The sequence below is a fragment of the Pelmatolapia mariae genome, linkage group LG10_11, assembly GCF_036321145.2.
Source record: "Pelmatolapia mariae isolate MD_Pm_ZW linkage group LG10_11, Pm_UMD_F_2, whole genome shotgun sequence".
Taxonomy (NCBI): Eukaryota; Metazoa; Chordata; class Actinopteri; order Cichliformes; family Cichlidae; genus Pelmatolapia; species Pelmatolapia mariae.
In genome coordinates, this window is record NC_086236.1 from 44,413,446 (window position 1) to 44,428,574 (window position 15,129).

At 39.4% G+C, this 15,129-nt stretch overlaps 1 protein-coding gene across 2 annotated transcripts in view; it reads left to right on the forward strand.

Moving 5' to 3' along the window:
• Positions 1–3,777, forward strand: part of deptor (DEP domain containing MTOR-interacting protein) — a 38,967-nt gene extending 35,190 nt beyond the window's left edge. For both annotated transcript variants that reach the window (XM_063487387.1, XM_063487388.1), the window contains exon 10: positions 66–3,777. In XM_063487387.1, coding sequence (XP_063343457.1) covers positions 66–188 — 123 coding nt within the window. In that variant the 3' untranslated portion in view covers positions 189–3,777. The remainder of the gene's footprint in view (positions 1–65) is intronic.
• The last annotated feature ends 11,352 nt before the right edge of the window (positions 3,778–15,129 follow it).

Below are 15,129 nucleotides of genomic sequence, written 5' to 3' on the forward strand. Positions count from 1 at the left end.
CTTTTCTCTATGAGTGGCATTAAAGGTGATCAAGTATGTCTCCCATTTCTGTGTACTTTCTTCAGGTGTGTCAGTTCGTGGTGTCGGTGAACGGATTGAACGTCCTCTGTCACGACTACCGAACCGTCAGCAACCTGATCCTGACTGGTCCGCGGACGATTGTCATGGAAGTGATGGAGGAGGTGTAAGCATTAAAGAGAGCTCCAAGAGGAAACCTCTCAGAAGAGTAATGCAGGAAAAAATGTGGGGACTGAAGTAGTACTTAACCTCAAAACCACATCGAGAGCGAAACACTGAAGACTTGAAACCACGTCTCACTAGCTCTGTTCCAGCATTGTTTGAACAAGGTGGATAACCAAGAAACTGTGTGTGTGCTTAAAAATGAGGCTATTGTAGTCAAGCAAACGAGTCAATATTTGGAGAAACTAGATTGTTTTGGATTTTTTTCCTTTGGTTTCGTGGTGTGCGCACTCACACACTGACACACACAACCAAAACAGAGACCACGGAAGAGCTTGGAGTAAGAAAACTCACCCTGGAGAGTGTGCTAAAAGGATGTGAGAAGATGTGAAATTAAGTTTTGCCATTATAACTCGTGGATCAGAGAGTAGAAAGCTGAAAATGAGGACGAATATTTAATGGCGCCATGAAAGCAACCTCTACTCCAGTGAGCTGTTCCTGGTGGCTCAACACTGCCCTCTGCTGAGAAGGACAGGAAGACACACTTCACACTGCTACTACATGTAATTTCAGGGTTTTCAGGGGTGCCATAATTGAACCATTATGTTCAACGGGAAAAGACAAACACCTGCCGTCGCCATATGGAAAATCTAAAATACCAACTTAATCGATGTTGAGGTAGATTTTTTCCTAGCTGCTAAGAATGTTATAAAGGCGATAAACTTACATGCTACATTAATAAGCACATTGTATATAGAAAAGCAATTAAAGACTTACAGACACAAAGTTTAGAAGTCCGGCTTTAGAAAAGCTGTCTCCCATAAAACCTTGTAACCTATTTTGATTACCCGTGACAGCTCTCTGTTAGGCACTTTAACCCTATATGCAGCCTAGAAAATAGACAGTGACCGACAATATCACTGTCTGTAGTTTGTTTAAAAGAATTCGGAGGTTTCTGTTATACTTGCCTTTGAGATGTGGACACAAGATGTGTTACATACCATTAAGAATTGCCAAAAGAGGGAATACTAAAAATAAAAATGACTCTAATTGGAGTCATACCAACCAGCCTTAATGTAAACTTAGAGAACATTTGATTGACCTTTCAACTTTTATATATCATTTGATGTTTGATGTATAATAAAGATAAGAAGAAAACAACCAAAGAACTTGGTTGACTAAAGCGTCCTTTTTGGGGGGGAATTTGATTCAATCAGACATCCCTAATTTGAAACTAATGTGGAAGAATGACTTCCTCCGCCCCTCCCCCACATCCTTTTCTCCTTTATTATCTGTACATGCGGAGCAGTTACACATCAAGCACCATATCGTGTATGCGCTAAAGAGTTTTCAGACAGATAAGAAAAGATGTATATGTACAGAAATTTAATGTATGATGGCCTTGTCTGATTTTTGTCTCCAGTAGCAGATAAATGAGCAACACGCCTGAATATTCAATCATTTTAAATAAAGGGAGCAGTTTTCCTCAGAATCAAAGAACATTGCATTTGCTTTTATTGTGGTCCACAGACACGGAGACGTTTTATTTGTTCATTTTGGGGGCTTTTTCCAGCTTTTTCGGAAGATTTCAGTTTAGTTTGAGTCAGTAAGTTAAAATTTTGAGATACCTAACTTGAATTGTGAGATAATAAGACAGGAAGAAAAAAAAAAAAAAAAAGAGATAATAAGACAGATTTTTGACTTACAGATGACACTTTAATTCTCTCGTAGTAGTGGAAACAAGCTTTTGACCCTACAGGCTTTACTCAGAGCGAAAAATAGCTTCATTTTTCAAAATTAGTTTTCAAACTGAGAGAAATAAGAGTTGGGCTCTAATGAAGGCTCTGTGCCAAAACACTTTGGTTGTATTCCTACTGTGATGTAAACCAGTAAACATGTGAAACGTGAGTAAAGTATCCACATGAGCCTCACTGTTTATGATGCTATCTTTCTCTTTTTTAATAACATTGCTTTGGAATTCTTTCTTTAGATTTCAGGTTTATCACTTCACTGCTTCAATGGGAAAAGGTAAATAAGAGAATTGTTTCTAATGAATCTTTAAATCCTTGAATCAGCTTGATGTAGCTCGAAGCTAAGTGGATTAGATCAGGCTTGAATTATAGCCTCTAAATAATATGAGGATCACGCGTATGTTACTATTGTGCCATCTTGTGTTTATACATACTAGCATGAATTTAGAAAAAACAGAGCATGGATAAGTGATACTCATATTGTTCATATACTATGTGTCCTGAGCAACACTTGTTCCTTGTTTTGTCTTAGGCTAAACTATATTCCATGTCTGGAGGAGGAAATTATTACTGCAAAAAAACACAGACGCAGAAATGTAAACTTTGTTTTCTACCACAGTATATTCACAGTTGTTATAGCCAAACTGTAGAGTTAATATGTCCTGGTTAACTACCTCCAAATATGTCCTGTGTAATTAATTCAGTTGACTATTCATTGATTTATCTTAATGTGCTTGGATGTAGTAGGCAGTCAAATGCTGTAAATATGTGCTTGTTTAGCTTTATGTCCTAATCTAAAGCACACTCCTTCATCTGATTTATCTGGCAAATCATTTCAGGTACAACAGCAGATTTTAGGCCTAACTCATTCAATGATCTAAACAGCTGGAATATGTTGTTGCTGAATATGTCCTCCTCAGATTTACAGAATTTTGCCTCAAAATCTGTAATCTGCTCACGTTGTTACATGGATAATGCCATATATTGTACTGTTAATGTATCATATTAATGTTCTCCAAAACGTTTTCAAGTATTTGCACTTTGCTTTTACCCTGCAACCATACAATATGTTTATTAGAAAGAAAAAATCTCAAAGCACAAAATTATTTCTTCTCTGGGTTTTCATTAGTCTGATCTAGTTCAAATTTTCTCTGTTTTCTCTCATTAAAATTCATCTATATGCAGTTTGTAATTTAGTAATTCTTCTTTTGTGCATCTGGAAAGTGATCTGTGATTTTCTTCTGTAGATAATGTTTGATGCAGTTTCATTGGACAGAAGCAGATGACAGTTTGATTTGGAGGAGAAGAAAGTTTCATGTGTGTTGAGTCTTGAAGGGGTTGTGCCAGGTTGGCTTAAATGAGTTTGCTGACTGTTAACCGAAAGCGTTTGCCTTAAGGCCTGAGTTTGCTGCCAATAACAGATGGTGGTCACTTTGTTCCTCCTCTTTTTCCCCTCTCATTCTCTTCTCTGTTCAGTCATTTGCAGCTTTACAAGGTGGTTGCTCCAAGTCACCACAGCTTCAGTTTTAGTGACAATCAGTGTTGTATAGATAACAAATGCACAGTCATTTGATCTGACAGAACGTACATCACCGCTGTCTTCGTTTTTGTGCCGTTGCCGGTTCTATACTTCAACTTTAAAGTGTAATAAGATCAATGGGGATTCTTGGCTATGAGAGGTTACACATTTTCAGCACAGCTGTTTATTCTTTTTTTCTGCTATCCGAGATTGAATGTTTGTTATCAGAACAACAAAAGCTGACAATAGCAGTCTGCTTTTCACAAAAAAGCTAAATCTCATTGTAAGTTCGAATGTATTAAAGAGCTGATCAAGTGTCAAATAAATAAACTGATTTCACAAATTCATTGTGCTTGTGGTTTCATCCTCAGGACTGTCTGAACCTCTTCATGCACTTAGTCTCACTATGACTAAATTTCACCTTTTTGATAAAGATAAAGCTATATATGCACAGTTTTTCTTGTTTCCTTTGTTGGAAGAAACAAAAATTCCTAATCCAACATTGAGGAGTTTTTTTTACACCACACAAATAAGGCTGAAAAAGGTTTCACTGCAATGTAGGAAAAAGAAACCTCATAGCTCTCAAGGAGGTAGAGTAGTTTACTGGTCATTGTTAAGAGTTAAACTTACATTTTGGCTAGTTTGGCTACACATGTGTTGAAAAATACTCTCACTGATCACTTAGGCACACCTTTCTAGTGCTGGGTTGGATTTGCTTTTGCTTTCAGAAAAGCCTTAAAAATTTATCAAGGTGCTGGAAACGTATTGGTCCATACTGATAGGATAAAGGGATGTACATGGTCAGTAGCACTCAGGTAGACTGTAGTATTTAATCCAAGGAAAAATGCATCAATGCCAATCCTACAATCCACATGTCACAGCAGAAGTTGAGACTCATCAAACCAGGTAAAGGTTTTGCCAAGTTTTCTGTTTTAATCTGAGAAGAGTGCCCAGTACGGTCTTCTGCTGCTATAGCCCATCTGCATCAGTGTCTGACATGTTATGCATTCAGAGGTGCTCTGCTGCATACATTTGTTGTAATAAGTTGCTAATTTAAGTTACTTTCCCCTTCATATCAGCTTAAAATAATCTGGCCATTCTACTCTGACCTCAGGAATCTACGAGGCATTTACACTCAGAGAACTTCTCTTCTCTGTAAATCCTAGAGATATGTGAGAAATCCCAGCAGATTCTGAAATACTCAGACCAATCCGTCAAGTCCAACAACCATGCCAATTTTAAAGCCACGCAAATCACCTTTCTTCTCCATTATGATGATCGGGTTGAATTTCAGCAGCTCATCTTGACCATGTCTATGTGACTAAATGCACTGAGTTGCTGCCTTGTGATTGTCTGATTAGTTATCTGAGTTTAAAAGCAGGTGAAACAGTAAACCCAACAAAGTGGCTGTAACACTACCTGACCTCGTATCTTTCTTTAAAAGCTGTTTTAATTGCATTATTATTAATAGCCTAATTTCTAGTGTGGAATGTGTTCTGGTTGCATAGAAATACCAGCTTTAACTTAGAAAGCAGAAAAAAGTCACATTCTGTATTTCTTTGTCACACTTCGCCTGGTTTTCCTTCATACCTCAGATGTATCACTAGTACAATGATCACCAATTTTTTTTTCCTGGAGTCAGCACACACAATGCCCTATTGCAGTACATGGTTCCCAACCTTTCTGTGTAAACAGTTAAAGAAAGAAATACTAAAGAAAGTGTTTGTTTTGGCTAAAATAATAAATTCAAAAAAGCCTTTAGGTTCGGTCTTTTATCAGTTTGGTCAAATTTGTCAATACCACCCATCTGATGAAGGTTTAGTACAAATGTTTTCTGAGACTGGGATGTCTACATGGTAGATCAACATCGACGTTTGTTTGCTACCTTCAAAAGGTGCAATGTTTACAATATAATACCTGAAGTTATCTCTTGACTGTCACTGGCAAATACCATCCATATTCTAATGATTAAAACTAGATTAAACTAAGAGTAAACATTTTAGACTACAAAAGCTAATCTGAAACAAGCAAATCTATTCTTTAATCCAACTAAACCTATTTTAGCTGCACTAACAGAGGCTACCAGCAGGGGGTAATATTATATCACACTATTCAGCATATACGCTCTCATGCTCCTGATTGTGTTTATTAATTTTTGAGGATGTTCATGGATTTCGAAAAGAAGGAAAGTTTAACTTTATTAAATTTGCAGAGCAATTTTTACAACTTTGTCAAATATGTGAATGCAGGGGGCGGAGACAAAGAGTATTTGGATGATTTCTACTCATTCCTTTTTCACATTTCTTATTCATCTCGCTCAATTTAAAAAACAAACAAATAAAAGAGCAAAACAAAACCCCAACCCCAAAACCTCTGCTCTTATTTTATTATAAGTATATAAATTTATCTGAAAGGGTTTTTTTCTGGATCCTAAGTCAGACTCATGTTATCCCATCAACAGTCAATCCTCAGAAGAGTCTGCAGTTTTTCTACAGACTGAAATTTCCTATCTCTCTCTCTTTGCAAGTTCCGCCTCATCTGATAAAGCAAAAATGTTGCTTACACCACAGTTTTGTCATCACATAACACCCTTATTTCTAATCTGGCTGACAAGTACGGCTTCTTTCACTTACCCACCCATTTATTCATCTGCCCCTTTTATACACGTCCATTGATTCGCTCGGCATCCAGCCTTCACACTTCCACCATCCATTCATCTTTCCATCTAATCTTCTGACTGTGTGTCTGTTTGTCTGTGTATCTGGTCAGTAAACAGAGTGATACATACACAGGAAATTAAAAGCCATGGCACAAAAACCTAAGAACCCACTGGACTTATTTTTACTCCGGGGATGAGACAAAAAGAATGAGATCAGAGTAAGAACATTTAAACCAGCGATTCAGCCAATCGTCAGATGTGTTCATTTAACAGAGTCGATCTGAAGCGGTCGACTTTTACAAACCGCAGTGATTGTATAAGTTTCTATTTTGGGAGAAATGTGTGGCAAACAGGAGTGATGTTTTTGGAGGGGAGGTGAACATTTTTATTGGCAGATTATGTTCTGTTCATGAGGCCTTGGAGAGTAATGTGTTGACACAACGTGACGTCGATTGTGGATGCAGGATCGCAGTCGTACTGCCAAAGTTGGGAGTCCAGCTGGGGCCAACACACAAAAAAATGTATGTCCTCTGAGATCCTGAGATTAACTTATTCACTCTGTGGTATAAATTACTTTATAAGATCACATTCAGGCTTGAAAAGCCCAGTTGGTCCAATTAAAGTAACACCGGTAGAGCAGAAGAGCCAAAATCAAATCATTAATACATATAAAAAAAACTCTCTTGTGACAGTGACAGCATCCAAAATAGGAAAGTTAAGTAGAAATAGGAAGTATATTGAAAGCTGCTGGGCTGGTTTTAAAGATATTTCTTTTCAGACTGTATTTTTTATAACACTGTGTCCTTGATTATGAGTAAAAGTGATGAAAATCCTGCAAGGGCCAAAACTGGGTTTATGAAAAAATGAAGTGTTGGGATTATTTGTTGCACCAGAAGCGTTTTCTCACTTTGTTCTAGGATTTAAATTGTCAGAAACTACTCTTTCAGTTTTTTTTACATATTAGGACATAAACATATGTCTAGTAGTTATCAGGATTTAAAGTTGTGTAAAAACAGCCTCAGACGAACACAACATATGATATTAATCACCCTGTCAATATTTATTTAACGAAAACTGAACCAAAAGTAGTGTGTGAAACACCAAGTATTCACCATAATCTGGTAGTTTGTAGAACCACTGTTAGCACCAGTAATGTGAAGTAATCGTTTTCTGTTTGACTTTATCAGCCTGTGAAGCAGCTATAGAGAAATATTGGCCCACTCTTTTTTACAACATTGCCTCAGTTCTTTGAGGTTTGTAGGCATTCATTTATTCACAGCCCTCTTAAGGTCGCAGCATTTCAATCAGGTTGAGGACTTTAGGCCATTTCAAAACCTTGATTATTTCCTTTTTTTAGCTATTCTGTTGTAGATTTGCTTAATGACATTGACGATGATGGCAATGCGTTTGGCCTAATTGTCCTGTTGCATTAACCAGTTTCAGCCAAGCTTTAATTGTTGAACAGATGACCTCACATTTCACCCCAGAATATTTTGGTGTCCAATCACAGTGCCCAGGTCCTGTGATTGAAAAAATAAAGCCCAAATCATCACCCCTCCACCACCATGCTGACTGTTAGTATGAGGTGTTTGGTTTTTGCCAAAGATGTCACTGTGCAGTGATTCCAAACATCTCCACTTTGGTGTCATCCGTCCAAAGGACATGGCTGCAGATGTCTTGGAGTTCGTTTAGATGTAACTTTGGAAACCTAAGCTTTGCTGACATGTTGTTTTCGGATTGAAGAGGCTTTTTCCTGGAAGCTCTTCCGAATAAGCCGTACTTGTTCAGTCTCTTTCAAATTGTCAAAATGTACCGGCACGAACTTTAACATTTTACATGTTAAGTGGCCTGTAGAGGCTGAGATGTGGCTTTTGGGTATTTTGCTGTTTCTCAGGGCTTAAGTTCAGTGCTGATGTATTTCCACTTTGGCACTGTGTTAGCACACACATGAATGCTCCACAACAGCTAACTGCCAAAACCTCAGGTTTTGTTTTGTTCTGTTTTTCTTAAAGGTGTTCAAACTACTTGATAACCAGTTAATGAAGTTCACTGGATTGGCTGCTATTTACCCTCCTAATTCCTATGGAAGCCGTAAGGGTGTACTTCACGATGTTTTTCACACACTCTTTCTGTATTTTGACTTAACTAATGACATATCATAACATGTCATGTGTTGTTGTTAATTTCAGGTTAAAAAACTCCTTTTAAGATTATTTGTATTGTGTCCTGATTCATATAAGGTTAGACTTTAAAGAGGTTGTACTAATTTTTCTTTTACCATGACTGTACTAATTGTACCTATGTGTATCAAGTTATTCATTGCACATTTATCACCCCTGCTTTCAATGCATTAATGCATACAAAATACCTTGAAATTAAAAATATATCCAAGAATATAAAAACATCTAGTAAATAATTTATTTCCTCACAATTAACCATAAATATTTGCTGTGTTATGTAATGTTTTTCTAGTATTTTTATTGTATGGTTTTTGTTTTCTGAGAGTGGAAATAATGAAGCAGAAAAATTCATTGGAACAGTTTAATTAGCTTTTTGACACAAAGCGCCAAAGAGTGTGACTACTGCCTTAATTAAATAAAGGTTATCTGTGTTACCGTGTGAGAAATAAGGAGCCTTTGAATATTACTTAGAAAGGAAAGAAAAGAGGAGAAGAAAAAAACCCAATGCTTCAGTGGTTGCTCAGGTTAATGAGCAGAATGGCTTTCAGGCATGACTACAGTGTTTTCAAGTGAATTGTCTCCTGTCCTCCACTTCTCTTCTCACAGGATGAGCTCAGGACAAGTCACAGCAAGCAGAACTGTTAGCTGCCTGCCAAATGCTTCTTGGGCTGTGGCTGCAAGCTCTGTGAATTTGGCTAGCTACTCTGGCAAGAAGTCACCTTTGGCTCACACAGAATTTCCTATTTCAAACGTATTTTAACAACTTAATGGTGGAGAAGTGAAATCAATATATGTGACACTGTTTTTAGTTGCTACAATTGACTATAAATGCAGATTCTTTTTCTTGTGAAATTGCAACATGCAGTGTTTTAATATCAGTCTGTGTTGTTTTTCCATTTCTGGAATTGGACATTCAAAGAACCTAAGCGTCTGCAGCCACACTAGAAATTCTGTTGGGCTGTTTGATGATGCACAGTGAGGATAGTGAATATCATCATTATTAACTAGCACTTAGCATGCGCTAGGACTTGACTTTATGCTAAATGCTACCATGGCTAAAGCTTTGAACTGAGGAGCTCTGGTGAATGTGCATGCATGAGATACCTCAGCTCATAAGCACTCAAAAAGCCACCTTTGCCCAGAGTTTTCAAATAAATAACTTTACGAGTTAATCACCTCTATCTCCGAGCTGCACCATGAAGTGCTGCTTTGTGACCTTAAGAGCTGTCGGTTTAGTGGCACTGAGAATGGCAGGCTTGGTAGCAGATGACAAGATTGCTAACAACTGTGGCTAGTGGACTAATCAGTAGGCTATGGTCACTTCTGTCTCCTGCTGCCCTCATATTAACCTGCTGCTTGTTATTAACACAGCGCTCAAGAGCAATGTGTGTGTCCGGCGTTCACACGTCTGCGTGTGCATAAGCTTGGCCTTGAATGTGTCAGCTCTATTTGAACTTGTGCTGGTCTTTAGCTTAAGCCTATAAGACTAACAAATTAGGCTCTTCTGCTGGTTTAAATGCAGCTTTGTGTGTGTGTGTGTGTGTGTGTGTGTGTGTGTGTGTGTGTGTGTGTGCGTGTGTGTGTGTGTGTGTGTGTGTGATACAATGAGTTGTTTTGTCTCACTGGGGTAGAGAACAAAGACCCAATGCCTCAGGTTATCTCTGCATCTTAAACATGTCAACCAGCGGGCTTCAGGTGTGTGTTTGTGTGGAATGGAAAGAGAGCACTAAGTGGAGGAAGTGGTTGTTTCAATTTGAGTGTGTTTGTAGATTTTTTGCCGCCGTTTCTGTGTGAAAAAGTGACACGAGAATGAATGTTGTTGAAATTATGCATTGTGTGAGCGTGTGACCTGACATGCAGAATCTAATGAGCATTACTTCTTGTTGCAGCTTTTGAACTGCAAAGATTGTGCTTTTATTTAGGGATATTTTCAAGAAACCAGCTTTTTCTTCTTTCTTTTTTTGTTTTTGTTTTCTGAAAGAAGGGCGTGAGTAAATTTGTGGCTCTCATACTCATTGCTGATTGATGCCACACAATGAACATTCGTCTTTCACACACGTCGAGCTTTAAACATGTGCTGATTCACACAAATGAGGGGGTTCGTGTTTCCTGGGGAAAATCCTCCACAGCACTGGAAGTGAGGCTTTCTCTGTTTGTCTAAACAACAATGGCGGCTTGCTCCTAACAATTACAGTAAGATAAAGGAACCGCGAAAGACCGTGGTGTACTTTGATCAGTTTTTATTACAATACGTTGACCAGGTGTAAACAGGAGGTCTTAAACACCAGCCGAGTGACCAAAGGAATCACCAAAAGAAAACAGCTGTTATGGGGATTACAAACCTTGGAGGTTAAGTGTGCCTTATGAACACTTTTATTTTATAAAAGAAACTGTTTTTAGTGTGAATAACACTATGACATATGACATCTGTCACATACCATCTGAATGCACTTGTCCAAAAGAAGACGATTTGGTGGACATTATTTGGTTTATAATGAAACATTTCTTGCAGTGCTGCAGTCTCCCGGGCTCTGTCCTTATCACAAGGTAGAGTGTATGCAGTTTTTACAGATATCAGCAGCTGTTTTGTGACTTTAAAAACTTTATGAAGCATCACAGTTGGACCATATGGCACTGAGCTAAATGACCTGCAGATCAACTTCACCACGTGAGTGATTTATTTATTCAACAAAGCCCCAGTCGGGATAGACAGTGATGGCGGAGGAGACAGAAGGAGGATGAAAAGATCAGTAAGGGAGGTGAAAATGGAGGGAAAAAATGGAAAGGACAACGAGGAAGGCAAAAAAAAAAGGAGATGATAAAAAGGTGAATAAAGATGGGACATCAAGAGGAATGAATAGGAGGAAAGGGACCTGCGGTGAGGACAGTGCTGTGGTTCATACATCGGGCAGGTCTTCAGGTCCGTTGGCCTGTAAGTCAGTAGAGCAGAGCTGTCAGTCAGATCCCACTAAGGACTCAGAATATAAAGTGACATCAATAAGGATTACACATCACAGCCAAGCTGGATTTATCTGGTTTTAGTGCCTCTTTATCTGGTAAATAAACCAGTTTGTCAAATTCCTTTTCCATACTAAATTATTCACAAGAGTAACAGAGACATGGTGAATGGACTGGTTGTTGTATAGTGCTTTTCAACTCAGCTTGAGTAGTTCACAGTGGTTTATACTACAATCCTCATTCACACACAGGTTCATGAAAGCACTTTTCCCCCTTAAGCATAAATATATGAATATATAATGAATATATTGTGGACTTTTTATGGTAAAATGGTAAATGGCCTGTATTTATATAGCGCTTTACTAGTCCCTAAGGACCCCAAAGCGCTTTACATATCCAGTCATTCACCCATTCACACACACATTCACACACTGGTGATGGCAAGCTACGTTGTAGCCACAGCCACCCTGGGGCGCACTGACAGAGGCGAGGCTGCCGGACACTGGCGCCACCGGGCCCTCTGACCACCACCAGTAGACAACGGGTGAAGTGTCTTGCCCAAGGACACAACGACCGAGACTGTCCAAGCCGGGGATCGAACCGGCAATCTTCCGATTACAAGGCAAACTCCCAACTTTTGAGCCACGATCGTCATAGAAGTACCACTGATTTATTATGCTTATGTCTTAACCTCAATCCCTGAATATGACAGCAGACACTGTGGCGCAGTGTCTACACGCGCTGCATTTGTCTGCTGTGTGGTCTTCTACAAACAGAAAACATGAAGGGAGAGGGGACAGCAGAAGGACAGGAATGGAGGACGGGAGAGAGGGACGTGGACGCAGAATCCTTATCCACCTGATTATAGTGTTTATGACATCTGGACAGTACTTTGGCGCTAAAACGTGCATGTCTGTGCTAAGAGTATTTATGTGCCCCAGGGACACACCTGGAGTGTAGCTGTTCAGCGTTTCAACTCAGCCACTGGCACATTTCACCTGTCTCTGTTTCCCATGACTCCCATTCTTCCGCCCTCAGGGCAAATTTCCTCAGTTTCTTCAAGAGCAGCAGAGCTGAGTGCATAAACAGGATTTCAAAGTGCGCTCAAGTCTTTCTCTCAGCCCAATGGAGGAACCCGTGGTGCTGGCTAATCCATTATAATGCTCATTTAGTTTGAAAGAATAGTTTGTTGAAGAACACAAAATGTTCTCATCATATAATGCTGTTTTGCCAGGTGCTGCTAATTCTCACTTTTGAGCTGAGTGCCTTTACTTTCACTCACTGATTAGGTCTAGGCCCTGAAAACTGTTTGGTTAGGTTTTGGTAAAGGTTATGGTTTCAGGAAACATCCTGAACCCTGCAAAATGACAGGTGGGGATGACTACTCCGTCTTACTTTTGCCATAATCCTGTGCATCATGCTCAAAGGACACTTTGAATGCATAAATGTGGATAAATGTGAAACACCACAGACTTTGACAAAACAACAGTCAGCAACATTAGTTGTGCATCAGTATTCACATTTCTCAGCAAGAAAGTCAGAATGAAAGGATTCATTTCAAAATGTCACCTAATTGTGTCACATTTTGGACAGCATTGTGTAAACTGGCAAAAACTTTGCAGTCATCTATCTGAAACCAGGTTTTTCAAGTGCTTGAGAGTCTGCATCAAGCACCATAGGCTGTATATAAAAGGTTTATGTAGGCGTGAAGATGTCACCCACTGGATTTAGACGCTGCACTCTGAAGCCTCTGTTTTTGACCACAGCGATGCTGGTTCACTGGACCATAGATGTTACCATAGATGGACTACATGTCCAGGGCTGGTAAGGGCTTTTTCCCTCGTCTTTTCTTTCTCTCTCTTAACTATCCACTCTTCTCCTTTCCCCTGCCCTCAGGTGGAGTTTGGGAAGACCCACCCTGCAAGTGAAGCTTTCTGCCTTTCCACTCTGCACCTGTGTGCTGTCAGCTCATTACCTTCCTATACTTAAGGACCAGCTTGAGCCCACTCTCCTCGCCAGATTGTTGTTATATCGATTTTGGTAATCAGGCTCTCTGATGTTTGTTGAAGCTCCCTGTGAATTCTCCTCACAAACGCTGTGTTCCCCTCTGCTTCTTAATGACTCTCTCAGTCGGCTGAAGGAGCTCTCTCACCAGAAATCGTCTGCTATCCCGAGCTGGTTAGTTTCTGTGAAAGGAATAATCTAGTTAAAGCTCACCTGTCCGCCTTCCACTGCCTTACCTTCTAGAAAACCCCAGCCTGCAACTCTCTCCTGCACACTGGAACAAGAATTTTTTTTAAAGCGCTCCCGTTCAGTGAACTGTTACTCACCAGTGAGTTCCCCGCTTCACACTCTTTCCCTGCTGACAAAAATATCTGCTAAATAAATAAAAATAAAAAAACCATACTGCACACCGTGGACTGTGGTCTGCTTTAAAGTCCACTGTATGACACAAGAGGGTGTAGTGCTGTGCTATCCGCTAAGCTGGAAGGCCAGTCATAAACCATACAGTTGGAATTCACAGAATCACTCCAAATTAGTAATTAGTAATTAGTTCCAAGTAACAGCCTAAAATACTTGAATTGCACTCAACAAAACTGAAGCACAAACTTCTTGGAAGGTCAGTACCTTACAGTAAGCCATAATATTAGTCATATAATGGCTCAACTAATGCTTCAAATGGCACCAACAGTTCATAGTTGAGAGTTCAGACATTGGCTCTCTTCCACAGCATGTCTATTGTCCTGTCTTCCTCCCCTCACCCCAAATGTTTGGGAGTGAGGGGAGAATGGCCACCAGATGGCCGCCCCTCCTGAGCCTGGTTCTGCCAGAGGTTTCTTCTTGTTAAAAGGGAGTTTTTCCCTCCAATTGTCACCAAGAGCTTGCTCAAAGGGGGTTATCTGACTGTTGGAACTTTTCTCTGTATGATTATTTGTATGATTGTAGGGTCTTTACCTTGGTGCTATAAAATAAAATTGAACTGAATTGAATTTATAGAGGCCAAAACTATTTTTGTACCGTGCTTGTAAACTTGCTTGAAATTCGATAAAACTAGGGGTTTTAACATGGAAGTCTATAGAGAGTGGCTTTTGTAGTCGGCCTCAAGTGGCTATCAGAGGAACTACAAGATTTGACATTTTAAAGTTGGATCCAATTTTGGACAACTAATCCCAATAGCTAGCTGACTGAATAATAATACATTACAAACTTGAAATGAAGTCAACACCCAGAGGTTTGAGAGACGCTGTCTTAGGTTAGGAACAATTAAGAATCTTCTAATTAGATTAAGCCAACATTGTGCACTTATTTATTTGAAAATGTTTTCTACTAGATACAAATTTCTGACACAGAAGAACTTGAGCTCATATTTGAATTTGAGAATTTCAAAATATTTAGTTTTATTTCAGGCAGACGTTTAATTGAATTGGGTAAAATGTGGAGACAGGATTGTTCTACTGGGGAACAGAAAAACAGTCATGAAAGATTTCAAATGATTTCCAAGCTTTCTTCATAAACCCAGAGCTGAACATTTAGGCCTATGGATGCAATAAAGTGAAACTGTGAAGCTAAAATGTTCCATATGGTTCCTGTCAGATTCTTTCTTTTAAACTCCAGTTTTGAGCTGAGGTGAAAACCTGTGTCATTGTTCCTTCAACATCAAAGCTGGCAGCGCAGCAGGGCATGGCCAGACACCTGCTCTGAGCGCACAGAGCCTTTTTCAGACTGACTTTTTTTCCCCCCCTACAAGTAAGAAGAAGAAAAAAGACCGCGCACACACAATAACCGTGTGGGTCCTTTAAAGCCGCAGATTACAGATACGTCCTCCACGACAAGTCCCGTCGTGAACGCGGAGGCGCACATAAGGGACCCTGAGGGTCTGAA